Source organism: Mirounga angustirostris, unplaced genomic scaffold (assembly GCF_029215605.1).
Source record: "Mirounga angustirostris isolate CCGP_5_RB_7025 unplaced genomic scaffold, mMirAng1.0.hap1 SCAF_9, whole genome shotgun sequence".
Classification (NCBI taxonomy): Eukaryota; Metazoa; Chordata; class Mammalia; order Carnivora; family Phocidae; genus Mirounga; species Mirounga angustirostris.
In genome coordinates, this window is record NW_026991717.1 from 53,758,164 (window position 1) to 53,785,140 (window position 26,977).

The 26,977-nt window shown below is 36.4% G+C and overlaps 1 protein-coding gene across 1 annotated transcript in view; it reads left to right on the forward strand.

Moving 5' to 3' along the window:
* The window catches only part of SPPL2A (signal peptide peptidase like 2A), a 52,684-nt gene that overhangs the window by 12,946 nt on the left and 12,761 nt on the right, over nt 1-26,977 (forward strand). Inside the window, exons 2-14 of the mRNA XM_045900082.3 lie at nt 535-654; nt 979-1,161; nt 1,808-1,897; nt 2,617-2,750; nt 12,818-12,969; nt 15,547-15,643; nt 16,082-16,183; nt 17,144-17,225; nt 17,767-17,841; nt 22,251-22,307; nt 22,989-23,091; nt 25,160-25,237; nt 26,735-26,895. Coding sequence (XP_045756038.1) covers nt 535-654; nt 979-1,161; nt 1,808-1,897; nt 2,617-2,750; nt 12,818-12,969; nt 15,547-15,643; nt 16,082-16,183; nt 17,144-17,225; nt 17,767-17,841; nt 22,251-22,307; nt 22,989-23,091; nt 25,160-25,237; nt 26,735-26,895 — 1,434 coding nt within the window. The remainder of the gene's footprint in view (nt 1-534; nt 655-978; nt 1,162-1,807; nt 1,898-2,616; nt 2,751-12,817; nt 12,970-15,546; nt 15,644-16,081; nt 16,184-17,143; nt 17,226-17,766; nt 17,842-22,250; nt 22,308-22,988; nt 23,092-25,159; nt 25,238-26,734; nt 26,896-26,977) is intronic.

Consider the following 26,977-nt stretch of genomic DNA (forward strand, 5'->3'; position numbering starts at 1 on the left):
GTCGATGGACATTAGGGCTCTTTCTGTAATTTGGCTATTGTTGATAATGCTGCTATAGACATTAAATTCTGATTGCTGAGACTAGGACTTAAGGTACAATTTTAAATAACAATGTGAGTGTTATTGTTAAATAACAATGTGAGAGTGGACGAGTTGAGGGATTTCAAGTGCATTTTCTTTTATGCTACATAAACAATGAAGTAATAACTCATAAGAGATTGGGAAGGAAAGTTTCAGGTGTGAAGGGAGTATTAAAGTTATCGCATAGCAACAGTCTTCTGTGGGATATGGCCCTTATAACAAGGGCCACAATTGTGTCCCCATAAGAAAGTGACTTATTTTCCTTAAAAGAATGTGTTCTGGGTGAATGTGTATAGTTTCAATATTTCCTCAAACAAGAAGAAATAAATTCATTGGAAGACCTTCCCTCTTAAGGAGGTGTGGCCAAACCTATTTATAAGTAGCATTATTAAAATCCTTAGTTATTGGCAAACGAAATGATTACCAGTGTGAAAATTATTATTCATGTCCTAGACAGCTGCTCAGGAAGCAATCCTGCACGCGTCTGCAAGTGGCAAACCTCTACCATCTAAGGACTACTGTATGCTATATAACCCTCACTGGACAGCCCTTCCAAATACCCTAGAAAATGCAGTAAGTAAACCACAGTTACTATTTATTTATAAACATAAAATTATTGAAAGGTGAGAATGAGTGATTATTATGTTTTAGTGTGTGAACTAGTTGTAATATATAATGATCAATAAACAATAACTTTTATTGTTTTGGCTTAAGTATTTTTCTCTCTGTGGGAAAAACAAGTTAGGGAATTTTAAAATACTTACCTGAAAGGCTGGTTGTCATAAACCATTTCTAATTTAAAAGAACCTGGTATTAAACCAATATTGATACTTTGTCACTGAGTGCATTTTTGTGAATTACAATGTTTATTATGTTAAAGACATTTTTTCTTTCCAGACCTCCATCAGTTTGATGAATCTGACTACCACACCACTATGCAATCTTTCTGATATTCCACCTGATGGAATAAAGAGCAAAGCAGTTATAGTACAGTGGGGAACCTGCCATATTCTTGAAAAAGCCAGAATTGCACAAACAGGAGGTGCTGAAGCATTGTTGGTTGCCAATAACAGTGTCCTAGTAAGTTTTAAAACTTAGTACTAACTTTTGAGCTCATGATATATATCACGTTTCACAAGTATTGAACTACCTTTTTGGTGTGTAGTTTAGGGGCTGAGCTTTGAATAATCTGATGGTAGGGTTCTTTCAAAATAAACATTCTGGGGGTGCCTGGGTGGCTCAGTCAGTTAAGCATCTGACTCTTGATCTCAGCTCAGGTCTTGATGTCAGCATTGTGAATTCAAGCTGCACGTTGGGCTCCATGCTGGGCGTGGAGCCTACTTAAAAAAATAATAGTAATAAAAACTTAAAAATAAACATTCTCGCTGTGATAAGCATTTAATTGGAAAACTTTGTAATTTCTTTTCTGTTCCTAAAGTGAATAAGACTTTGTTAGGAACGTGTGTGTGTGTGTGTAAGTTTAATTAAACTTCAGTGTAATACGCATACACACACACACACACATATGTATACCTGTATGTAAGTCAGTTTAAGTTTATGCTAAAAGGATTCCAGTTTGAGAACTCTTACCATAATATCAAGAAAGAACATAGGAAACTTTGTTTTATAATTTTAAAAAAGTTATATTTAAAGGAATAATTTGTATTTTATTCTGTAAATATATTAGTAGCTCATAAGTTGTCATAATGTCTTTTTTTTCTTTTAGTTTCCTCCCTCAGGGAACAAATCTGAATTTCATGATGTGAAAATACTGATTGCATTTATAAGCCGCAAAGATTTTATAGATATGAAGCAGGTAAAATAGTAATTATATACTATACAAAGTTTATATGTAGTACAATTCTTTACTTTTAACCACTGATACTTAATTTAAATTATATATGCTCCATTTGCTATAAAGCTCTAAGAAGCTATAAAGTCCTATCAAGTCTTTGTTTGAGAAGAGTTCCCCTCTCAGTGGGGCACAAGGTGTTTCCAAGCCCTGACTTTAGAAAGGATATTTATTTGGGGCGCCTGGGTGGCTCAGTTGGTTAAGCGACTGCCTTCGGCTCAGGTCATGATCCTGAAGTCCCTGGATCGAGTCCCTGGATCGAGTCCCGCATCGGGCTCCCTGCTCGGCAGGGAGCCTGCTTCTGCCTCTGACCCTCCCCCCTCTCATGTGCTCTCTCTCTCATTCTCTCTGTCTCAAATAAATAAATAAATAAAATCTTTAAAAAAAAAAAAAAAGAAAGGATATTTATTTGTTTTGACTTCTTTAACAGTCTCTGTGTTATATCATTTATCTTACCCTTAAATCCCTGAACAGGTTGTGACTATGTGAAACACCGAACTTTTAAGATTTAATAAACCAAAGCATAGCCTCATAATTCTGACAAGAGAATATATCATGTTGCCAACAATGATTCTAGTGTTCTTGCCTCTATAGTTTCCGTTTCAGAGTGAAATTGGAATATTGCTACCATCCACTGGAAGAGAAAGAAAACTAATTCTGGTTTTTGTTATTTTGTCTTTCAGACTCTTGGAGATAACATTACTGTGAAAATGTATTCTCCATCATGGCCTAACTTTGACTATACTATGGTGGTTATTTTTGTAATTGCTGTGTTCACTGTGGCATTAGGAGGATACTGGAGTGGACTAATTGAATTGTAAGTTTAATTAAACTTCAGTGTTTTTGTGATAAATGGCTAAAAATTATTGTTTGATACTCAGTTTAATCATGTAACAACATTTAAAATTTACCTGACCTCAGAATATAGTGCTATTAAGATCAGATTGCAGGGCGCCTGGGTGGCTCAGTTGGTTAAGCGACTGCCTTCGGCTCGGGTCATGATCCTGGAGTCCCTGGATCGAGTCCCACATCGGGCTCCCTGCTCGGCGGGGAGTCTGCTTCTCCCTCTGACCCTCCTCCCTCTCATGCTCTCTGTCTCTCATTCTCTGTCTCTCATATAAATAAATAAAATCTTTAAAAAATAAAAAAAAAAAAAAAAAAAAAAAAGATCAGATTGCAGGTTTGTCCTCCTGTAGGTCATTTAACTTTTCACTGAGAAGGAAGTTACAGCTTCCTCTAACTCTCCTGCTGGTAGGCGAACATTGAAATTACATCAAAGACTTTTTAAATTGTTTAATTATCTCTCCCAGAAAAGATGAAGATACTTGGTGTCCTTGTGGGCCTATTTATTTGGATTGGAAGAAAATAAGCAAGAAAAGGTGGGGCAGGGGATTTCAGCTCCTCCTGAGAGCAGTCATTACAATGTGACCTCATCATTGTGTTTAATGCTTTAGGAATTCTGAGGCTATGAAGCATGTTCATATTTTAATTTAAATATAGGAATTCCAAATTACATAAAATTCAGATTTCCTGTTTAGTAACAACCTAAAGCGGGTCTTCTTACAGTTATGTACCTTTGGCTCTGGATGAAAGCAGGCAACATTGTTTGAAAGGATCAGTTCATATTTATAACTCTGAATTTAAAAATGTGTGCAGAGCATATTTGATGCATAAAGGACAATATATTCATTTTATGAATCGATCTGTAGGTTTCATTAAAAAGGGCTAATTTGCAACTAAATGAAGTTAAGCTAAATTGTAATTTCTTAAAATAAAATTTGATTGACTCATGTCAAGAGAAAAATCTTAGGATTTAACAAGTGTAGGTTTCTAGAGTATTGAGCTTTAAATATTTTCCATAAATGGAAAATATGTATCAACATATATATCTGTCACATATTTTCATGTAAGAATTGTTTTCATTATTAATCTTTATAAAGCATAGCATGTAAGATCTCCAAGGTCATTTTCTAATTATTTGGTGAAACTTTATAAATAATTTCCCCAGAGCTACTGATTCATTGAAAATGTTTTCCCATTTAATATAGATTCTCACTGTACTTCTGCATATATTATAAATTATTTGTGTAAATTGTTTCTTCTCTAGAGTAGTGCTTTTCAAACTGTAATGTGCATACAAAATGTCTTGAGATCTCATTAAAATAAAAATTTAGATTTAGTAGGCTTGGGATGGGGCCAAGATTCCATGTTTTAAAGAAGCTCCCAAGTGCTTTTGCTGGCCCACAGACCACACTTTGAGTGAGCAAGGCAAGCTTTGTATACATGTCAGGGCAAGCTCCTCCTCAAGAAAATTGGAGATGAGAGAGGAGTACGTATAAACTTTCTTATTCATAAAACATGATGATGGACAAAAACAGAGATTTGTTACCTTCATAGCCAGGTTGGGAGAGAGGGAATGTTTTACCTGCAGGATTATGGCATTTAAAAAATTTTTATTTTAGGGGTGCTTGGGTGGCTCAGTTGGTTAAGCGGCTGCCTTCGGCTCAGGTCATGGTCCCAGGTGGTCCTGGGATCGAGCCCCGCATCGGGCTCCTTGCTCCGCGGGAGGCCTGCTTCTCTCTCTCCCACTCCCCCTGTTTGTGTTCCTTCTCTTGCTGTGTCTCTCTCTGTCAAATAAATAAATAAAATCTTAAAAAAAAAAAAAAGTACATTTATCTCAATGAGCACTAAGTAATGCATTGAATTGTATTGTACACCTAAAACCAATATAACACTATATGTTAACTATATGAGAATTAAAATAAAAAAAATTTTTTTTAAGATTTTATTTATTTATTTGACAGAGAGAGACACAGCGAGAGAGGGAACACAAGCAGGGGGAGTGGGAGAGGGAGAAGCAGGCTTCCCGCTAAGCAGGGAGCCCAATGTGGGGCTCCATCCCAGGACCCTGGGACCATGACCTGAGCCGAAGGCAGACACTTAACGACTGAGCCACCCAGGCACCCCAAGATAAATGTACTCTCAGTCACCTTTATTTTGCCCATCCCTGCAGCTTCCTCCCCTCTGGCAACCACCAATTTGCTCTCTATATTTACAAGCCTGTTCTTTTGTTTTTCTTTTTTTTTTTTTTACTTTGTTCATTTGTTTCTTAAAATTTTATGTAGGTGTGAAATTATATGGTATTTGTCTTTCTCTGACTTATTTCATTTAACATTATACTCTCTAGGTCCATCCATATTGTTGCAAATGGCAATATGTCATTCATTTTTAGGGCTAAGTAATATCCTATCCTATTGTATATATATACACCACTTCTTTATCCATTCATCTATGGATGGAAACTGGGGTTGATTGCTTCCATATCTGGCTAGTGTGAATAATGCTGTAATAGACACTTTTTTTTTTTAAAGATTTTATTTATTTATTTGACAGAGACACAGCGAGAGAGGGAACACAAGCAGGGGGAGTGGGGGAGGGAGAAGCAGGCTACCCACTGAGCAGGGAGCTGGATGCGGGGCTCGATCCCAAGACCCTGAGATCATGACCTGAGCCGAAGGCAGAGGTTTAATGACTGAACCACCCAGGCGCTCCTGTAACAGACACTTAAAATAAGTGTTTTCATTTTCTTTGGGTAAATACCCAGTGGTGGAATTTCTGGATCATATGGTAATTCTATTTTTAATTTTCTTTAAAGATTTTATTTATTTATTTGAGAGCGAGCACAAGAGAGGGAGAGCGCGAGCATGAGCAGGGGTGGGGGGTGGGGTAGGTGCCCTGTGTCAATCCCAGGACACTGAGATCATGACTTGAGCCAAAGGCAGATGCTTAACTAACGGAGCCACCCAGGTGCCACTCTATTTTTGAATTTTTTAAGGAACCTCCATATTATTTTCCCAGTGGTTGCAACAATTTGCATTTCCACCAACACTGCGCAAGTGTTCCTTTTTCTCCACATCCTCTCCAAACTTGATATTTCTTGTCTTTTGATCTAATCCTTCTGTTAGATGTCAGGTAACATTTTGAGTTTATTTTTGTGTATGGTGTGAGAAAATGGCCCAGTTTCATTCTTTTGCACGGAGCTGTTCAGTTTTTCTAGAACCATTTGTTGAGGAGACTTTTTCTCATTGCATATTCTTGTCTCCTTTGTCGAAGATTAATTGACCATATAATTGTGGGTTTATTTCTGGGCTCTCTCTGTGTCCTCTTTTGTGCCAGTACCGTAATGTTTTGATTACTACAGTTTTACAGCATTTCTTCAAATCTAGGATTATGATATCTTCGGTTTTGTTCTTCTTTTTCAAGATTGCTTTGTCTATTCAGGGTCTTTTGTGATTCCATACAAATTTTAGGATTGTTTATTCTAGTTCTGTGGAAAACGTTGGTGCTATTTTGATAGGAATTGCACTAAATCTGTAAATTGCTTTGGGTGGTATGGACATTTTAACAATATTTGTCCTTCCAATCCATGAGCATGGAATATCTTTCCATTTGTTTGTGTTGTCCTCAATTTCTTTTATCGGTGTTTTATAAAGTGTTCAGAGTACAGGTCTTTGACCTTTTCGATTAAGTGCATTCCCAGGTATTTTATTGTTTTTGGTATAATTGTAAGTAGAATTATTTTCTTAATTTCTCTTTCTGCTACTTCATTTTTTTTGAAGATTTAATTTATTGATTTGAGAGACAGAAGATTGCATGGGGAGAAACAGAGAGGGAGAGAGAGGGACAAGCAGACTCCACACTGAGCATAAAGCCTGACGGGAGGCCCAATCTCAGGACCCTGAGATCATGCCTGAGCCAAAACCAAGTGTTGGATGCCTTACTGACTGAGCCATCCAGGCGCCCTTCTGCTACTTCATTATTAGTGTATAGAAATGCAACAGATTTCTGTAAATCGATTTTGTATCCTGTGACCTTACTGAATTCATTTATCAGTTCTAGTAGTTTTTGGTCTTTAAGGTTTTTTATATATAGTATCATGTCTTCTGCAAACAGTGAAAGTTTTACTTCTTCCTTACCAATTTGGATACCTTTTACTACTTTTTCTTGTCTGATTGCTGTGGCTAGGACTTCCAGTACTATGTTGAATAAAAATAGTGAGAGTGGACATCCTTGTCTTGTTCCTGGCCTTAGGGGAAAAGCTCTCAGTTTTTCACCATCGAGTATGGTTATGGCCTTTATTATGTTGAGGTATGTTCCCTCTAAACTTACCTTGCTGAGAGTTTTTATCACGAATCGATGTTGTACTTTGTCAAGTGCTTTTTCTGTGTCTATTGAAATGATCATATGGTTCTTATCCTTTCTCTTATTAATGTGATGTATCATGTTGATTGATTTGCAAATATTAAACCACCCTTGTGTCCTGGAAATAAATCCCACTTGACTGTGGTGAATGATTTTTTAAAATTTATTGTTGGATTTGGTTTGCTAATATTTTGTTGAGGATTTTTGCATCTATGTTCATCAGAGATACTGGCCTATAGTTCTCTTTTTATAGTGTCTTTATCTGGTTTTGGTATCAGGGTTATGTTGGCCTCATAGAGTGAATTTGGAAGCTTTCCTTCCTCTTATGTTTTTTGGAATAGTTTGAGAAGAATAGGTAATAACTCCTCTTTAAGTGTTTGGTAGAATTCGGGGCGCCTGGGTGGCTCAGTCATTGGGTGTCTGCCTTCAGCTCAGGTTGTGATCCCAGGGTCCTGGGATCGAGCCCTGTGTTAGGCTCCCTGCTCAGCAGGAAGCCTGCTTCTCCCTCTCCTACTCCCCCTGATTGTGTTCCCTCTCTCCCTGTCTCTCTCTCTCTGTCAAATAAATAAATAAAATCTTAAAAAAAAAAAATGGTAGAATTCACCTGTGAAGCCTTCTGGTCCTGGACTTTTGTTTGTTGAGAGTTTTTTGATTACTGATTCAATTTCATTGCTGGTAATCAGTCTTCAAATTTTCTATTCCTGATTCAGTTTTGGGAGGTTATATGTTTCTAGGAATTTATCCATTTCTTCTCAGTTGTCCAATTTGTTGCCATATAATTTTTTATAATATTCTCTTACAATCCTTTGTATTTCTGTGGTGTTGGTTGTTATTTCTACTCTTTCATTTGTGATTTTGTTTGAGTTCTCTCTCTCTTTTTTTTATGAGTCTGACTAAAGGTTTACCAATTTTGTTGGTCTTTCCAAAGAACCAGCCCCTGGTTTCTTTGATCTGGTCTATTGTTTTTTTAGTTTCTATTTCCTTTCTTTCTGTTCTCATCTTTATTATTTCCTTCCTTCTGCTGGTTTTTGGTTTGTTTCTTTTCCTAGCTTCTTTAGGTGTAAGATTGTTTATTTGACATCTTTCCTGCTTCTTGAGGTAGGCCTGTATTGCTATAAACTGCCCTCATAGAACAACTTTTGATGCATCCCTAAGATTTTGGACCATTTTATTTTCATTTTCATTTGTTTCCATGTAATTTTTTATTTCTTCTTTGATTTCTTAAATGACCCACTCATTGTTTAGTAGCATGTTCTTTAATCTCTATGTTATTTGTGGTATTTCCAGATTTTTTCTTGTGGTTGATTTCCAGTTTCATAGCATTGTGTTCAGAAAAGATGCATGGTATGACTTCGATCTTTTTGAATTTATTGAGACTTGTGGCCTAATATGTGATCTGTTCTGGAGAATGTTCCATGTGCACTTGAAAAGAATGTGTATTCTGCTGTTTTAGGATGGAATGTTCAGAATATATCTGTTAAATCCATCTGGTTCAGTGCATCATTCAAAGCGACCGTTTCCTTGTTGATTTCCTGTTTGGATGATCTGTCCTATGATGTAAGTGGTGTGTTAAAGTCCCCTGCTCTTATTGTATTACTATCACTTATTTATGTTTCTTATTAACTATTTTATGTATTTGGGTGCTTCCATGTTGGGTGCATAAATATGTACAATTGTTACAGCTTATTGTTGGATTATCCCCTTTATTATTATATACTGTCCTTCTTTGTCTCTTGTTACAGTCTTTATTTTAAAGGCTAATTTGTCCAGTATAAGTATTGCTACCCTGGCTTTCTTTTCATACCCCTTTGCATGATAAATGCTTTTTCTTCCCTTCGCTTTCAATTGTATGTGTCTTTAGGTCTGAGATGAGTCTCTTGTTAGGCAGCATATAGATGGATCTTGTTTTTTTAATCCATTCTCTCACCCTATGTCTTTTGATTGGAGCATTTCATCCATTTACATTCAAAGTAATTATCGATGGATATGTACTTAATGTCGTTTTGTTACTTGTTTTATTTTTGTTGTTTTTGTAGTTCTTCTGTGTTTCTTCTCTTGCTCTCTTCCCTCACAATTAGTTGGATTTCTTTAGTGATATACTTGGATTCCTTTTTATATTTTTCATTTGTTTTACTGGTTTTTTTTTTTAAGATTTTATTTATTTATTTGAGAGAGAGAGAATGAGAGATAGAGAGCACGAGAGGGAGGAGGGTCAGAAGGAGAAGCAGACTCCCTGCTGAGCAGGGAGCCTGATGTGGGACTTGATTCCGGGACTCCAGGATCGTGACCTGAGCTGAAGGCAGTTGCTTAACCAACTGAGCCACCCAGATGCCCTGTTTTACTGGTTTTTGACTTGTGGTTACCATTACGTTTGTATATAACATCTGCATATAGCAGTCTATATTGAGTTGATGGTTGCTTAAGTTTGAACTCATTCTTTACTCTCCCCACTTCCCATGTTTTAGGTATGTGGTGTCATACTTTACATCTTTTTATTTTGTGAGTCTCTTGACTGATATTTATATATATACTTATTTTTACTGCTTTTGTGCTTCCTACTTTTCTTACTCCTACTTATGGTCTTTCCTTTCACTCAAAGAGTCCCCTTTAACATTTCTTGTAGAGCAGGTTTAGTGGTGATGAATTCCTTTAACTTTTGCTTGTCTGGGAACTTCTTTCTCTCTCCTTCTATTCTGAATGATGGCCTTGCTGGACAGAATATTCTTGGCTGCAGAGTTTTTCCTCTCAGTACTCTGAATATATCATGCCACCTTTTCTGGCCTGCAAAGTTTCTGTTGAAAAATCAGCTGATAACCTTATGGGGTTTTCCTTGTATATAACTGTTTTCTCTTGCTGTTTTTAAAATTCTCTCTTTCAAGATTATGGATGTTGAAATTGCGGTGGCTGATTCTAAAAGTAGGATAAAGATAGAATGAAGTGTATGTGTGGGGATGGTTGGGGAGGAGTGTATATACAATACAAGAAAGAGAATATGAATCAGTGACAAAAAGGAAAAATTCTCTAAGAAGAAGAATGATTAAGAACATAAGCAGGATTTGCAACAGAATGAATGGACTTTGAAGGCACTGTGCTAAATAAAATAAGTCAGACAGAGAAAGACAAATACTGTATAATGTCACTGATATGTAGAAACAAACAAACAGAAAAGGAACTCAAAGATACAGAGAGTCAGATTGGTAGTTGCGAGAGGCAGGGATTAAGGGTGGGTGAAATGAGTGAAGATTGTCAAAAGGTACAAACTTCTGGTTATAAAACAAGTAACTCGGGGCACCTGGGTGGCTCAGTTTGCTAGGTGTCTGCCTTCGACTCAGGTCGTGGTCCCAGGGTCCTGGGATTGAGCCCCACATTGGGCTCCCTGCTCTGTGGGAAGCCTGCTTCTCCCTCTCCCACCCCCCCTGCTTGTGTTCTCTCTCTGGCTGTCTCTCTCTGTCAAATAAAATCTTAAAAAAAAAAAAAAAGTAACTCTTGGGATATAATGTACAGCATGGTGACTATAGTTGATAAGACTGTGTTGTGTATTTGCAATTTGCTAAGAGAGTAGATCTTTACAGTTCTCATTACAAGAAAAAAAACGTTTAACTGTGGTGATGGATGTTAACTATACTGATTATGACCATTTTGTTATATATACAAATACTGAATCACTATGTTGTATACCTGAAACTAATGTTACATGTCAATTAGATCTTAATTTTAAAAAACAAACATAAGTACTATCATTTAGCAAGTAGAGAGAGTTAAAAGAACGGGGAAAGAGAGGAGAACCTGGGTAGTTCATTTGGTTGAGCATCCAACTCTTGGTTTTGGCTCAGGTCACGATCTCAGGATCCTGAGATCTCTCACTCTCTCTCTCTCTAATAAATAAAACCTTTAAGAAAGAGAAGGGGAAAGAGAATAAGGCTTAGGAAGGGAAAATTTGCCAGAACCAGAACTCATAACTTAGAATTACCCTGCCAGATGAAAGATGTACCTTATGCAAAAGGGAAAGATGCCTTGGTTCCATAGAAAACTTTTTAGTTGAGAGTTAAAGTCTTATTGTAATGAAATCATTGGTCCTCAAGCTTCATAAACTCAAGATAGCATGAAAGAAAGCTCAGCTTTCATTATATGTGGCTCTTGAGCTGATTAGGAGTACAATGTTTTAAAAAGATGAATTGTAGTATTTTATGTGATACAAATCTAATATGTTTCCTTTCCAAAAATTGCCTATGCTTTTCCCTTTGCCAGATTTATCTTTTCCTTTATTTATTTTTTTTTAAGATTTTATTTATTTATACGAGAGAGTGCAAGAGAGTACAAGCAGGGGGAGCAGCAGAGGGAGAGGGAGAAGCAGGCTCCCCACTGAGCAGGGAGCCCAATGCGGGGCTCGATCCCAGGACCCTGGGATCATGACCTGAGCCGAAGGCAGATGCATAACCAGCTGAGCCACCCCAGGCACCCTTATCTCTTCCTTTAAAACATTCTACCTGGAGAACTGGTATACTAAATAAGAATATATAAATCTTTCATTATGACATATGTGAATATATAAATTTTTCACTATAATAAAAATAGCTTTAAATGTGTCTGTTTGCAATGACAGATACCAAAAGTTGGCACCTTTTCCCACTCAGATATTACTTTCATTGACACTTCTGTTTAATACTCTGTCATCCAGCTCTGCAGTTGCTGGAATGTGCTAGTGGACTGTCCCCAAACCCTTTCCGTGCTCTTTTCCCAGGCAGCCTCCCTGGAGTCACAGTTGCTTAATATAGTGACCATCCCAATTAACAATTTTCTAATAAGAAAGTGGTATGTTGAATAAGCAGTCTGGCAAATGTACAATTTGATAGAGATAAACTTTTTTTTAACCTAGAGTTTATATTAAGCCTAGACCTGATGAGAAAGGTGAGGATGTATGCCAAGGGAATGAGAGTTTAATAAGTCAGAGTTGAAGGGACTGAAGGTGGAAGAGTATGTAGTAGGTTCCATATAGCTGGGAAGAGACAATAAGATGACAGAACAGAGACTGCTCAACAAAGGACACGACTGACTCTGTCCTCTTCAACTTTTATCCCTGCCTTTTATTAGCTGTGTGACTTAGCAAGGGTTGTTGAGAGAATTAAAAACAATATTTTGTTATCTTAACTCAAGGTAGGACAAAGCTATGTCTTGAACTTCTTTTGAATCCTTCATAATATACTGATGAGCACAGAACAGGCATCCAGTAAGTACTGAGTTGATTAAAAGAAGAATTTTGTGTTTACATTTAAGAGAAGCTAATTTTAGAAGTACTTTGCTATCTGTAAGTTGGTAATAAGGGTGAAAAGAACCTGATTATCATCTGAAATTTGTTACATCAATGTAGTTTTATAATTAGATAATATAAGCATCCCCAGACATCAGTTTATTTATATGATAAAATACCATTTGCTTCAACAGTTTTGCTTCCAGAAGAATTGCTGTTTCAGAAGTTAGTGGTTAATAACAGATCATCTCTGGAGGGTAGAATTATAGGGACCTTTTACTTTCTAGGTTAAGTTATTTTCTGTTTGGTGTGCTGTTTTTTTAAAGTATATTACTTTGTAATCAGAAACAAATTTAAGTTGGTATTGGAGATAGATTTTAAAAATAACTGTACTTGGCAGAGATTTGCTGAAGTTCCTGTGTATGTTTATACAGGGAGAGCATGAAGGCAGTGACAAACACTGAAGACAGAGAAATGAGGAGAAAGAAGGAAGAATATTTAACTTTTAGTCCTCTAACAGTTGTAATATTTGTGGTCGTGTGCTGTGTTATGATGGTCTTACTTTATTTCTTCTACAAATGGTTGGGTAAGAAGTCATATTTTATATTTGCTTCAGCCTACAAGTTTTTTATTTACTTCACTAGATTTAGGTATTATGCCCAGAAAACTTAAGCAAATAATTAAAAAGTGATGATAACTTTTAAACTGTCAGGAGTGTTGGATCCCCATCACTCTGGGATAAAAAATACTCAGATTAAAAGTATCCTGTGTCTTTGAGATAAGAACAGTTCTTCATGGATGACTTGAAAGAACTGCTGTGGCCCCTAAGTTTCCATCTCTGCAGATAAAGCTGGAGAGCCCAGTATCTAAGCAGCAGACTAAGGACTTCTTGGTGACTATATTTAGTTACACGAAATAGAAGATTATTCACATTACTAATTTATCGCCTCTGCTTACTCCCAAAGTATGCTTTATTGCTCAGATTTTGTTGGACTTGTGTAAACAGTCAAGATCATACTACATCTAAAGACACACAAGTACTTGCCTGTGGTCTAAATAATAACGGGTACTTTTCCTTTAAGGAGGTAGGGGTAGGAACTGTAAGGGCTTGCCCATCCCTTGGGTGTTAGTGGTCTGAAAGAATGGAAATTTGCTATCTCTGGCCAATGCACAGCACAGAGAGGAGGGAAAAGGGAAGTGTGCCTGGTAGGGAACTAGCAAAAACCCTTTGTAAAAACCACCACAGGCTACAGTGCTTCTTTGGAGAACATTAGCATGATTTTCTGGACTAGAAAACTGAGGCACTTGGGTTAGTTTCAGCTTATTGTCCCAATTTCTCTTGTCCTGTGGCAGCATTAAAAACTAGACCTATGACCTGTATTTCCAATTAGAAAAAAGAATTATTTGAATGCCGCTCATTTCAATCTGTTGCTGGGAGAGTAGATACTAGGATAGTTATTTGTATTACATTGTCATTGTGCAGATAATTTTTCTAATTTAATACTTAGCCTTCAGTTGTTCGTGTCTGACCCTCAGTCAATTAATTAGTGATCTTTGATAGAAAAAAGAGATTCCTTTACCTTACCCTAAAGCATATTTTCATTTTTGGTGAGAAATTTCCTTAAACTTACCGGTATTTGAAAAGTTGACCTTGCTTATAAATGTAATTTTTTGTGTAGAAAGAAATCATTAAACCTCACGGTTATCCTGGGACATGGGAGTTAGTTATGACTCTTACAAAATCTATGTGATATTGCAAGATTTAATGTACCTCAAATGGTTCCTAATGGCCAAAGTTGCTGCCATTTTTAATATACGAAATATATCAAATTGCTAAGGTTCCCCCTACCATTTCATGTTAAGTCATGCTCAAGAAAGTAACTAAAGATGGTTATATTAACCAGACGCTTTCTCATGCCTAATTATTTTCCTAGTTTACTATGACATTGAATGAAATACCCAAAACTCTGTTAGGGTCTCAAGAACATGCTTTCTACCTAACTTTTAAAACCTGGGTTGGTGACCTTTGGTGGATGACTTACCAAACATAACTTGGCAGTCTTTATCTTTCTTTTACTGCTCACATTACCATATATAACTAGTAATAACAAATAACAAATAATAACAAGGGACTAAAAAAGTAATTTGTCCAAGTTCACCAGTTAGAAAGCGGTCAACAGTTAAAAACAAGGATATCAGAAAATTTGGGGATGGTATCTGTGTTTCTGAAAAAGGAACAGTTCTGCAGACTCATGAATAAGATCTAAGTTGTCCAGCTGCGGAAATAACAAGATGCCGGATGATTTTTCAGACTTTTCTATGACATTTTAAAGGTGCAATAAAAGCTGTATTGATTTAAAAAAGAAGAAGAAAGAAAATGGCTATCCCTGATTTACTATATCTAGAGTACTCTCTTTAACCTACAGAACAGTTACAATTTTCTGAAATTTAGTAGAATTTGAAGAAGTCAGGTAAAATTTGTATTTCCATTGGGAAATTTTGAGAAAGTTAAAATGAATATTTTATTTTAGAGTACAATAATTTCTCCCCCTTTTTAAGAATAAGGAGATCAGATGTAATTTTAAATAATTTTCAAAATACAGCTAATATAGACAAATATTTGTGAATTTAACTACCTTAGTTTCATATCATAACAGTGGTTTGTTTAAATGGATTTGGTTTTACTACAGTCAAATAATTAGAGATAAATTCCACCAGAGGAAAATACAGATAGCATAGTTAATGTCTAAGGTAGATGTCAGTTCTCATCCCTAAGCTGCATTTTTAAAAGCGTTTCTACTCCTTCCTTAATTTGCCTGTTCCTTACATTTAAGTACTTATAAGTGCCTGCAACTCACTTCATAGACATCTCTAACAGACATGTTAGTTTGAATCATTAAATGATAGAAAATGTAGAGCCAGCTTCAGCCCTTGAGCAATCCTACCAATGTGTAATGGAACTAAAACAACACATAAAATACCCACTTTTCAATAAAACTCAAGATCTAAATATTTTCAGCTTAGTACAATTCAGATCATTATACGGTCACTGCATTGAAAGTATCACGATGCAGTAAGAAAGCTAGATAATATGCTTGTATAAATATTTTCTGATCACATTTCCTTCTGTTCTCATATAATTTAGTGTCTTGTTTTTTTCTAGTTTATGTTATGATAGCAATTTTCTGCATAGCATCAGCAATGAGTCTGTACAACTGTCTTGCTGCACTCATTCATAAGATACCATGTGGACGATGCACGTATGTATCTCTTACAAGTAATCTTGTAACATTGGTATTTGTAATTTAAAACAATACAGGGAAAAGTAGAAGTGGTATTTTAAACCTGTGTAAGCCAGTACACATGTGGCTATTAAAATTTAAATTAGTTAAAATTAAATCAATTTAAAAATTCAGTTCCTCAGTCTCATTAGCTGCATTTCAAATGCTAAATAACCACATGTAGCTAGTGGCTACTGTACTGGGCAGCACAGATACAGAATATTTTCATCATAGACAGTTCTATTGAACTGATAAATATTTCTGGATGTATTATTTGTTTTACTTAAATTAGGACTTTTAAGTTGATATTTTAGTAGCCTTCTTGTGACTGTGGTTGACATTTGTCATGTCCCATGTTTAAGTGAACATTATATTTCACCTACAGAGTAAACTGACCTATTTCAATCTATTTTTTAGGATTATGTTTCGTGGCAAAAGCATTGAAGTGAGGCTTATTTTTCTCTCTGGACTATGCATAGCAGTAGCTGTTGTTTGGGCCGTATTTAGAAATGAAGATAGGTATGAGTACTCAGTGTATTTGCTTTTAGATTAAGAATGCATGGTTTTCTGTCTTACTTGGTAATTACGCATTATGATTATTATGGATTTCTTTTTGCTTTTATTCCAGAACACCATAGTCTGGAAATAAGCTAAATAAGTACTTAAATAAACAGATCTTGTGCTAATGGATTTAAGGGCATATAGACAAGAAAATATGTATTATGATTTAAACATCTAAGCTGAAATAGGCTTCAAAAATATACTTAATTACATCCACATGATGAAGTACAATGTGGCCATAAAGGGTGAAGAAGATCTCTGTGAATTGATATGCAGTGATTTCTAGGATGTATTTTTAAGTGAAAAAAGATTATATAGAGTATGCTACCTTTTACGTAAGAAAGGAAATATAAGGAAATATACAGGTATCTGTCCATTTGCAGGAAGGATAACCAGAAAAAAATGTTTAACTTCTTAATGGTTAATTAATAAAATTATTAAAGGCCAAAACCACTTGTAGCCTAAAATTTGGAAGCAAAGTTTAATACAATTTTAGGCAGCTTCAGTTGATAATTATGCATATCAGTTCCTGGTAGATTATGTTACATAGCTCTCATTTCCTTTAGATTCCAACTATCTGGACATACGTTAACACCAATATTCTTTGTTATGAGCTACCTTTCGAAAAGAAACATGTATAAGTTCAAAGATTAAAGATAAGTATGTACTATATCCGATGTATGTTCTGAGGTAGCCTTTCAACTTTTCCTTAGTATAGTAGTGTTCATTATTCTACTAGGACAGCAAATTAATAAATATGGAGTATATGAGAGGTTTTTTGTCATTATACTTGCTGCTTAATAATCAAATAGTCAAATCATAACAATTGAAGATACTACATTAGTGATCAATTTCTTTTGAGAAGTCCCATCTAAGAATAACTACATAAACCAATAGAGTAACTTCTTTTGATTTTAGGTGGGCTTGGATTTTACAGGATATCTTGGGGATTGCTTTCTGTCTGAATTTAATTAAAACACTGAAGTTACCCAACTTTAAGGTAAAGTATACTGCTTTGCTAACTAAAATAATTTTTTCTTTTTAAAACAACTTTATTTGAGTATAATTTACATGTAGCAAAATGCACCCATCTTAAGTTTATGGTTTATGAAGTTTTACAAATGAATAACTTTGTAGCCACCATCCCAATCAATTATAGATTTCTCATCTCTTCAAAAGCTCTGTCCTGCCCTTTAGCAGTCAGTCCTAATCACCAGCTGTAGCCAACCACTGATTTGCTAGCTAAAATATTTTTAATCATTTATATAATATGCCAAATTCATAAAATCCTTACAGACAAAATATCAACGAAGAACATTTCTTTGAGTTAGTGATTCCTTTTTTTTTTAAAGAATGGGATAAACAAGATAAAATTTCTAATGTGATTTGTAGAATAAAACTACAAATAGTGATAACCGTTAAATGCCTTTGAAAAAATAGTGTTCAAATGTAATTTAGTATATTTATTTGTACTTGCAAAACAGTATAATCTCTTAATTTACATGGAAGTTTGACCTTTGAATTTTTTCTTTTTTCAACAGTCATGTGTGATACTTCTAGGCCTTCTCCTCCTCTATGATGTGTTTTTTGTTTTCATAACACCATTCATCACAAAGGTATGATATTTTTGAAATCTGTGAGAGACATGCTAAAAGAAGAGAATCTTAAGCCTGCTCTTGGATAACTGATTTTGCAGATGTTTACCATTAAGTGGGTACTAATTCTCTTTTGAAAATTGTCATTGAAGTTAGCCTTTTAATAGAGGATTTTTTAAGCCTTTAAGTCATTCTGCTAAATGAAAAATGTCTCCTGGCTGATCATGAGAATATCTATAAATGTTCTTCCTATCCATTTTAAAGTAACTTTTCTTTTTTTTTTTTAAGATTTTATTTATTTATTTGACAGAGAGAGAAAAAGCGAGAGAGAGAACACAAGCAGGGGGAGTGGGAGAGGGAGAAGCAGGCTCCTCACTGAGCAGGGAGCCCAATGTGGGGCTCGATCCCAGGACCCTGGGATCATGACCCGAGCAGAAGACAGACGCTTAACGACTGAGCCACCCAGGCACCCTAACTTTTCTTATTATAAAACAACAAATTTTTGCTGTAGACAATATAAACAGCAAAAAGAATGAAAATGCATCCTTGCTACTTTCATTTCTGTACCCCTAGTTTAAGACTAAGAAAGAGCTCCACACTGAAAGTCTGAAGACCTGAACTGTAGCCCTGTAACCTTCTTATCCTGGCAAGTCACTCAGCACTTTGTGCTTCCGGTTCCTAATCCATTGTGTGAGGGAGTATTGCTAGCATTCCAGCCTCCCTCTTCCATCAGTAGATTTCTTCTGGTTGGAACCGACAGAATGCAGTCTAAACTTTCTATACCACAAAGGTCCCTTCTCTCCAGCCTGTGTATAGAGGCCAAGGTGGAGCTGGCCTCAGAAGAAACTAGATCCAGGGGCACATACTCTTCCTTTCCACTTCTGTCCATTGTATTCGTTGTCCCAGACTAGCTTTTTCTATGAGGTTAGAGTCATAGCAGCTGACAGCTCCTCATTCACCTATCCCCACCCCCACCACTAGCTCTTCCATAAAATAGCGATGCTATTCCCAGAATAAGGGAGAGGTGTTGGGTGAGTTTGGTAGTCCTTCATTATTTACCGTTTTTCTACTTGTCCCTATTTCTGTCTCACGAGTATTTTATTGCTCAGTTCTCCTGCATTCCCCATTTTATGTTGTCTTATTTTGATTCAGTATTTGATACTGTAATTACTGCATTTTTTCCCCATTAGTTCTTTATCTCTTCTTCAGCCCCTACCATGTGTGAAATCACTGTAAAACTGCACTTTTAATATTTGCTATAATGGCATAAACATGTGGCACAAAGATGTGCCCTATTGGGGAGCTAAAGTGCAAGTAGGTAGTTAATGTAGTTAACTGCCCCAAGTAACCAGTCCATTTTACTAGCATCTTTCTGTGCCTCAGTGATGAGCCATTTGAGTCATTGACTTCATTGAGCAAAAGTAACCTTTTTAAAGCATAAAATTAGTATTATGGATTATAGCCAAAAAAAGTCCGTTAACATCTAAAACTAATGATGTAATGTATGGGGATTAACATAAGAATAAAAAAAAAAAAGTCAGTTAATGAAAGCTTTCTATCTAAAGCCATCCCAGTTTGTGTCAATTTATTTGGTTCAAAAAAATATTTCCGTAAGTCCCTGCAAAGTGGTCTCATAGTGAAAGTAAAGTGTTCTCTGTACAAAACCATGCTCTTAAGTCAGCAGATGGTCATAGCATATGGCCCATATATTACACAGGGCACACAGATACGAACTGTAACTAAACCCTTTAACTTTTTTTCCATTCAGTTTTGTTTGTTTGTTGTTTTTTAGAGGGAGAGAGGTCGGGAGAGGGATAGAGGGAGAGGGAGAGCAAGAATCTTTTTTTTTTTTTTTTTTAAGATTTCATGTATTTATTTGTCAGAAAGAGAGAGAGAGCACAAACAGGGGGGAGTGGCAGGCAGAGGGAGAGAGAGAAACAGGCTTCCCGCTGAGCAAGGAGCACGATGTGGGACTCGGTCCCAGGACCCTGGGATCATGACCTGAGCCGAAGGCAAATGCCTGACTGACTAAACCACCCAGGTGTCCCAGAGGGAGAGCAAGAATCTTAAGCAGGCTCCATGCCCAGCGCAAGCTTGAGATCATGACCTGAGCCAAAATCGAGTTAGATGGTTAACAGACTGAACTACCCAGGCGCCCCTCCATTCGGTTTTAACACTAGTATCACTTTATAAATGTTAACTGTGTCTGCCAGCAAACTATTTGCATTCCTTAAACATAAAAAGTTTCAGAATTTTAAAGATACAGGATAATAATAAAGATGTCTTTGAGGCCTCTTTCTTTATTCTCTGCCTAGAGAATTTTTCATCTTCTTTTTTCCATATTTGTTCCCTGTGACTAGGAATGTGATTTCTAGTAATCTGATCTGGTAGAAAAGATTAGAAGTGCTCTTTGGAGTTCACTAGTGTAGATTTATTTTAACACCTTCTCAGTCTGGTTTGTTTGTTTTTATTAAGGCTATAGACCTTACTTGAGAAAGTAACTCAAAATGAAAATCATTGGACATTTTTTTTTTAAAGATTTTATTCATTGGCTAGAGAGAGAGAGAGAGTGAGAGTACAAGCAGGGGGAGTGGCAGGCAGAGGAAGTAGGCTCCCCGCTGAGTAAGGAGCCCGATGCGGGACTCAATCCCAGGACCCTGGGATCTGACCTGAGCCGAAGGCAGACGCTTAACCCACTGAGCCACCCAGGCGTCCCTCATTGGACATTTTAAACGTGTCTTTCAACTCTGGTGTTAGCAGAGTTTTAATGAGTAAGCAGAGGAGGTGGCCACAGGAGTATAGGCAATAAGAACCTGTCTTCAGGGCCGTCGGGATGGTTCAGTCAGTTAAGCCTCCAACTCTTGCTTTCTGGCTTGGGTCATGATCTCAGGGTCGTGAGATCGAACCCGTGTTGGGCTCCACACTGGGCATGGAGCCTGCCTGGGATTCTCTCTCCCTCTCTCTCTCTGCTCCCCCGCCCCCGTCTCCCTCTCTCTACAAAAAAACCCCTGAAAAACCTGTCTTCATTTTTTTTCCATCCACCCTTGTAACTTGGTAGAGTATATTACAAATAGTAGTTACTCAGATGTCTTTGAATGTAGGAGAGGATGTCAGTGATGGCCTTCACTTAAGTGTTTTAAATAACAATTAGAAAACCAAAATGAACTCTGCCTGGAAATTAAATCACATTATGGGAGTTTGCTGTAAGGGATTGTATTTAATATTAGTCTATTTTCCTAAACTCCTGTGATTTAACCCTTCTGTAACCCAAAGTATAACATGAGGGAAAGAGTTCTATAGCTAGAGATTATCTCCTTCTTTCTACTCAGCTCAGATGTCAGTGAAGTCCTCTTAAAAACACTAAAGTGATTTTTCCTATGCTCCCCACCCACATGGAAAATATTATAGTTACTTGATCAAATTCTCCTTAAATTCGGCATTTATTTATCTTCCCACTACCTGTTTGATGATATATTCGTCATAATGTAAAGCATAGATGGCTGCTCATGTAATCTTCATTTGCTACCTTAAAATGTTTCCCCTTCACAACAGACTTGGCTGTCAGGAAAGAAGTATTAAGGGGCTCCTCACACAGCCCACATAAAAAGACCTTAGCCAGACACAATGGATGAAATTCAGCTAAGGTTAATGTTTTGATTGGGACATAAAAAGCTGGCAGGGCTGAAACTGGACAGGAGACAGGCTACAGAAGCTTCTCAAGTTCTTTAGGGCTGGGTCTTTTCAAGTTTGGCTTCATTGTTATGGTGAGTAGCTAGGAGGTCAATTGTATTTTTATTCAAATAAAGTTACCAATATTTATTACAAATCTAAATACAAAAGATTTTAGTATTTGTGTCTCTATTCATTGTTACTGCTAAAAATGACTAAGGACACATAGTACATGACATAATGTAACTACAAGAACTTAAAATTTATCATCTATCAGACGAGATCGGGCGCGTTCAGGGTGGTATGGCCGTAGACAAAATTTATCATCTATCAAAAATGCCAGCTATATTGCACAAACAATGACTCATGGAACACTACATCAAAAACTAATGATGTAATGTGTAGTGACTAACATAACAATGAAAAAGTAAAAAAAAATTATAAGCCATAAAAAAGAAAATGCTAGCTATAGTTGTCAGTATAGATCAGTGCCCAGAGCTTCACTTGAATAATGTGTGTATGGTTTATCTGCTAGTTTGTGATCATTGTTGAGCTCTAATGAATGGAGCAATATGCTTGATGAATTTTGTTTTAGATGGCCCCAACTTTTGCTGGACTTTTTAAGGAAAACTGTCTACAGCCCATTTTTTAACCAGTTTACTGTAGGCCATTACCCAGGGGGTCAAATCATTCTTAAATACTGGTAGATTGTTCTCTTTAAATGATTGGGCAATTTCTTTCATCTTCTTCTTCAATTTTAGAATGGCGAGAGTATCATGGTTGAACTTGCAGCTGGACCTTTTGGAAATAATGAAAAGGTAGGGATGGCAATTAACTAGAGATGGCTACCAGTATATATATGTGTGTCCAGTTAATAATTTTGCCTTCCTGTGTAATTCATTGGTCATGTAGTGCATGTTAAGGTATTGTAAAACTTTATTTCTCACAAAATATAGCCCTTTTCTTAGTTATTCTAAATTATTAAATACCTATTGACTTGGGTTTCATCCTAGAATGATGGAAACTTGGTGGAAGCCACTGCTCAACCCTCAGCTCCCCATGAGAAAGTAAGGATTGTATTTCAGATATGTTCATTGGACTTTAAATCATACCCTCTGAGACAAGACTCTTCTTTGGGGGAAAAAAATCCAGATTTAAAAAAAAATCTCTTTCAAGGCCTAAGTCCTATTTTTGGTAAAAAGGAAAGAAAAAATAAATAAATAAAGGTTAGATGTGGGGATACTGGATTAATACTGTTAACCCTGATGTGTGTTGGGTTTCATTTTTCCGAAACTGTGTATCTATTTCTTTCAAGCTCTCTGTGCATTCAGAGTATATGTGTGTGTAGTTTATGTTCTCTGATTTCAGTTTCTTCTGTCTATTTAAAAATGTTAAAACAATTACTCTAATATCAATCCTTCCCTCTCTAAGAGATACGGGTAAAGATTTCTAAGAGGTTTATTAGTGCCCTTTTTTTTTTTTTTTTTCCATAATTACAGTTACCAGTAGTCATCAGGGTACCAAAGCTGGCCTATTTCTCAGTAATGAGTGTGTGCCTCATGCCAGTTTCAATACTGGGTTTTGGAGACATTATTGTACCAGGTAAGCAATTGTTTTTAACAATTCAGTAAAAATATACTGATGGTTTAAAATTGCCAAATGTTTAGTATCTATTAAAAGTTAACTTATTCTGTGTTAAGTACTTGTGGCTATTGCTAGAGCTGCGATCAGTGACCAAAATAGAAAAAAAGCATTTCGAGGGGTAGAAGATAAAGCCCAAATGGTAACAACCAAAGTATATCTCCCATGGCTCAGAAGGTGTCTTAGAGGAAGCACCTAGGATCAGTTTGACCTACTGCCCCAAGAAAGTATATAACAAAACTCTTTAAAAGTTGAATTTAACAATACCAAATGTATTGCAGTTTCTATGACTTCTATTTTAAAATAATAGTTATGTGTTATGAAAAGTGGTCTAGGAATACCAGGGAAGGTCATGATCAAGAGAAGAAACAGAACACCAGCTTCTGGGGCATTATAATACAAAAAATATAGCATATGGTGTATCTTCTCTGCATTATTCTCACTGGGCCACCTATAGAATAAACTTAATCCCAGCCCAGGAATAATATAACTTAGAAGTAATAACTAGTCTTTCTTAATCAGCTGAGAGTTTGTCCTTCACTTTTCTTACAGTCTGTCTGTACTAACTGCCTGCAGAGGGGTAAAAAGTATAGGCTGTTCTGCAAAAGCCCTTTCATTTACATAGTAAGGCCAGGTAGAGACAGAGAAGCCAACAGCTCTGCCTTGTGAGTTGGCATGGCAAAGTCCAGTGTAGCAACTCTCTTAGTTCATTTTCTAGGAAAGATCACGAGTTAGGCCACAGAGCAAATCTAAGCAAATTTAAGAAGATCGAAATTACATACCAAGTATATTTTTTGACCACAATGGTATGAAACTAGAAATCAATAACAGGAGGAAAACTGGAAAATTCACAAGTACATAGAAATCAAACAAAATAGTTTTGAACAACGAGTACATCAAAGAAAAAATTAAAATAGAAATTTAAAAATACCTTGAGAAGAATGAAAAGAGAAACAACATCCCAAAACTTATGGGATGCAACAAAAGCAGTTCTAAGAGGGACGTTTATAGTGATAACCACATACATCGAGAAAATAGAAAAGCAGATAAGCACCCTAACTTTATATATAGGGAACTGGAAAAAGAAAAACCAACTAAGCCCAAAGTTAGCAGAAAGAGGGAAATAATAGACTACAGCAGAAATAGAGAACAGGAAAACAGTAGAAAAGATGAATAAAACTAAGAGGTGGTTTTTTATTTTATTTTTAGATTTTTTTAAATGTATTTATTAGAGAGAGCGAGAGAGAGAACACGAGAGGGGGAAGAGCAGAGAGAGGGGGAGAAGCAGACTCCCTGCTGAGCAGGGAGCCCGACTCAGAGCTCGATCCTGGGACTCAGGGATCATGACCTGAGCCGAAGGCAGACGCTTAACCAACTGAGCCACCCAGGTGCCCAAGAGTTGGTTTTTTAAAAAGATAAAAATGACAAACCTTCGGGTGCCTGGGTGGCTCAGATGGTTAAGCCTCTGCCTTCGGCTCAGGTTATGACCCCAGGATCCTGGGATTGAGTCCCACATCCGACTCCCTGCTCAGCGGAGAGCCTGCTTCTCCCTCTCCCTCTGCACCTCCCCCTGCTCATGCTCTCTCTCTCTATCTCTCTGTCTCAAATGAATAAATAAATAAATAAAACCTTAGAAATGACAAACCTGCAACTAGACTAACCAAGAAAAAAAGAGAGAACCCAAATCAATAAAATCATAAATGAAAGAGGAGACATTATAACCACAAAAATATAAAAAAAATTTCTCTGTGTCGTGGAATATTAAGCAGCCAATAAAAACTCATGCTTTTAAAGACTGTTTAAGGGTTTGGGAAAATGTTTAAAAATGGCATTAAGTTAAAAAATCATATAGAATTTTGTCCAGAATATGAGGTACCTTAATGTTCTCACGATGCAATAATGAATGTTAAATACAATATAGCATGTAGTGTTGCCATAATTAATAGTTGAATTGTATTGCTGTTACTGTTTTAAGAAAATAATGTGTTTGGTGGTGTTTTGTTTTGTTTTGTTTTGTTTTGTTTTTTAGGCCTGTTGGTTGCATACTGTAGAAGATTTGATGTTCAGACTGGTTCTTCTTCTATATACTATGTTTCCTCCACAATTGGTAAATTTTTGTTTTGTTTTTCTATTCTGTTGAATTGTATTGTCTATAGGAAAAGGTCGAGGTCTAAAAATACGGAGTCCTGGATTCTAATTCTTCATCATTAATTAATAAGACAAGTTTTCCCATCAAAAAGGAATAATACTTTACTATCTATATCATAAGTTTTTGAGGTTTAAAAAATTATATGTGAAAGAAAATCATTAGATTTTATGTCTTAAATGCTTATTAGAGCATCTGGCACACAAGTAGACAATAAATTGTATAATATTAGATTTTCTTAAAATACTATATGAATGACAATGTATTTATATAAATGAATTTATGGCACAATAACATCTCACCTGCGACAGCAGAAGTAGTTGTCATTTATCCCTCTATTTCTCTTACTGAGAACAGACAAGAACAGGAAGCAAGCCAAAAAATACTTAACTTCTAAACATATCAAACAGGTATCTCGAAGTCCATACACCAGAGTTCTTTATTCCTAGGTAAGTGGCCTGCTTCAGAGCCATTTAGATACTGTTCTGGCAAGGTTTTCAATTCCACAGTGGAGTTAAATGCAGTAAATTAAAAGCGTATGCTAGCAGTAGAGAAGACTATTACTAGGAATGGATACCCGACAGCAAGAACAGCTAAGTGAGTGAAAAGATGATGAAAAGAAAAAAAAACTATAAAGAAATAAGAAAAGCAGTTCGAGGCTATTGAAAATGGTATTGTCTGAGGGCATAACTGTATTAAAGTCCAGCACCAGTCAGTGTGGTAGAATACAAGAACACTCAATGCAAAGGCAGGTAAGAAGGCTCTCCGTCCACTGTGCTGTGTAACTTCGGGCAGTTCACGTAACTTCCCTAGTCCTCCATTGCCTCGTCCATAAAGTCAGGAGGTAAACTGACCTGTCTATAAAGGCTCTCCTAGCTCCAGTATTCTAAGATCCTGTGTTCATGGTGAGACGCTGAATCATTAAGGAAAGCTCAGATGATGTTTGGTATGCACTTGTTGAAGAAGTCCAGGAAGTATCTAATCAAAATGAGGAAGATTTTCCAAAGCAAGTTTTAGTACCTACAGGTACATATTTTAGTTATCTAAAATGTGCAACAACTCAACATCCTTAACAGTGACAGATAATGGAGACTTCTTTGAATTATTAGCTTTGTCGATGATTAATGATGAGGGTAATTATAATTGAAATACTAACCAGTTTTCAAACTTTCACAAGCAGTGAGGTATGTATGTCTCTCCTAATGGCTGTCTAGGAAAATAAAATCAGGAAAAATGTGGGCAACCCCCTCGGGTCCCCTCCCTCCTTGGGAGCTTTGTATTATCACTTTGCTATCGCTCAATAAACCTTGCTTTGCTGCCCACCCCAAAAAAATCAGGGAAAAAGTAATAGGACAAAAATGTCCTCAGAAATATTTGAAAACCACCACTTCAGTAAAGGAGTCAAAATCCACTTTGGTAGCATGTAGAGATGACTGATAGTCGGTGTTCTTCTTACAGCCTATGCGGTTGGCATGATACTCACATTTGTTGTTCTGGTGCTGATGAAGAAGGGGCAGCCTGCTCTCCTCTATTTAGTTCCTTGCACGCTTGTTACTGCCTCAATTGTTGCTTGGAGACGTAAGGAAATGAAAAAGTTCTGGAAAGGTAGCGGCTATCAGGTATGTGCTTCTATCTCAGTTACCGAGTTATGACGTAATTTAGTGACTGACTTTGGCTGGGAACCGCCTTATATATATCAAA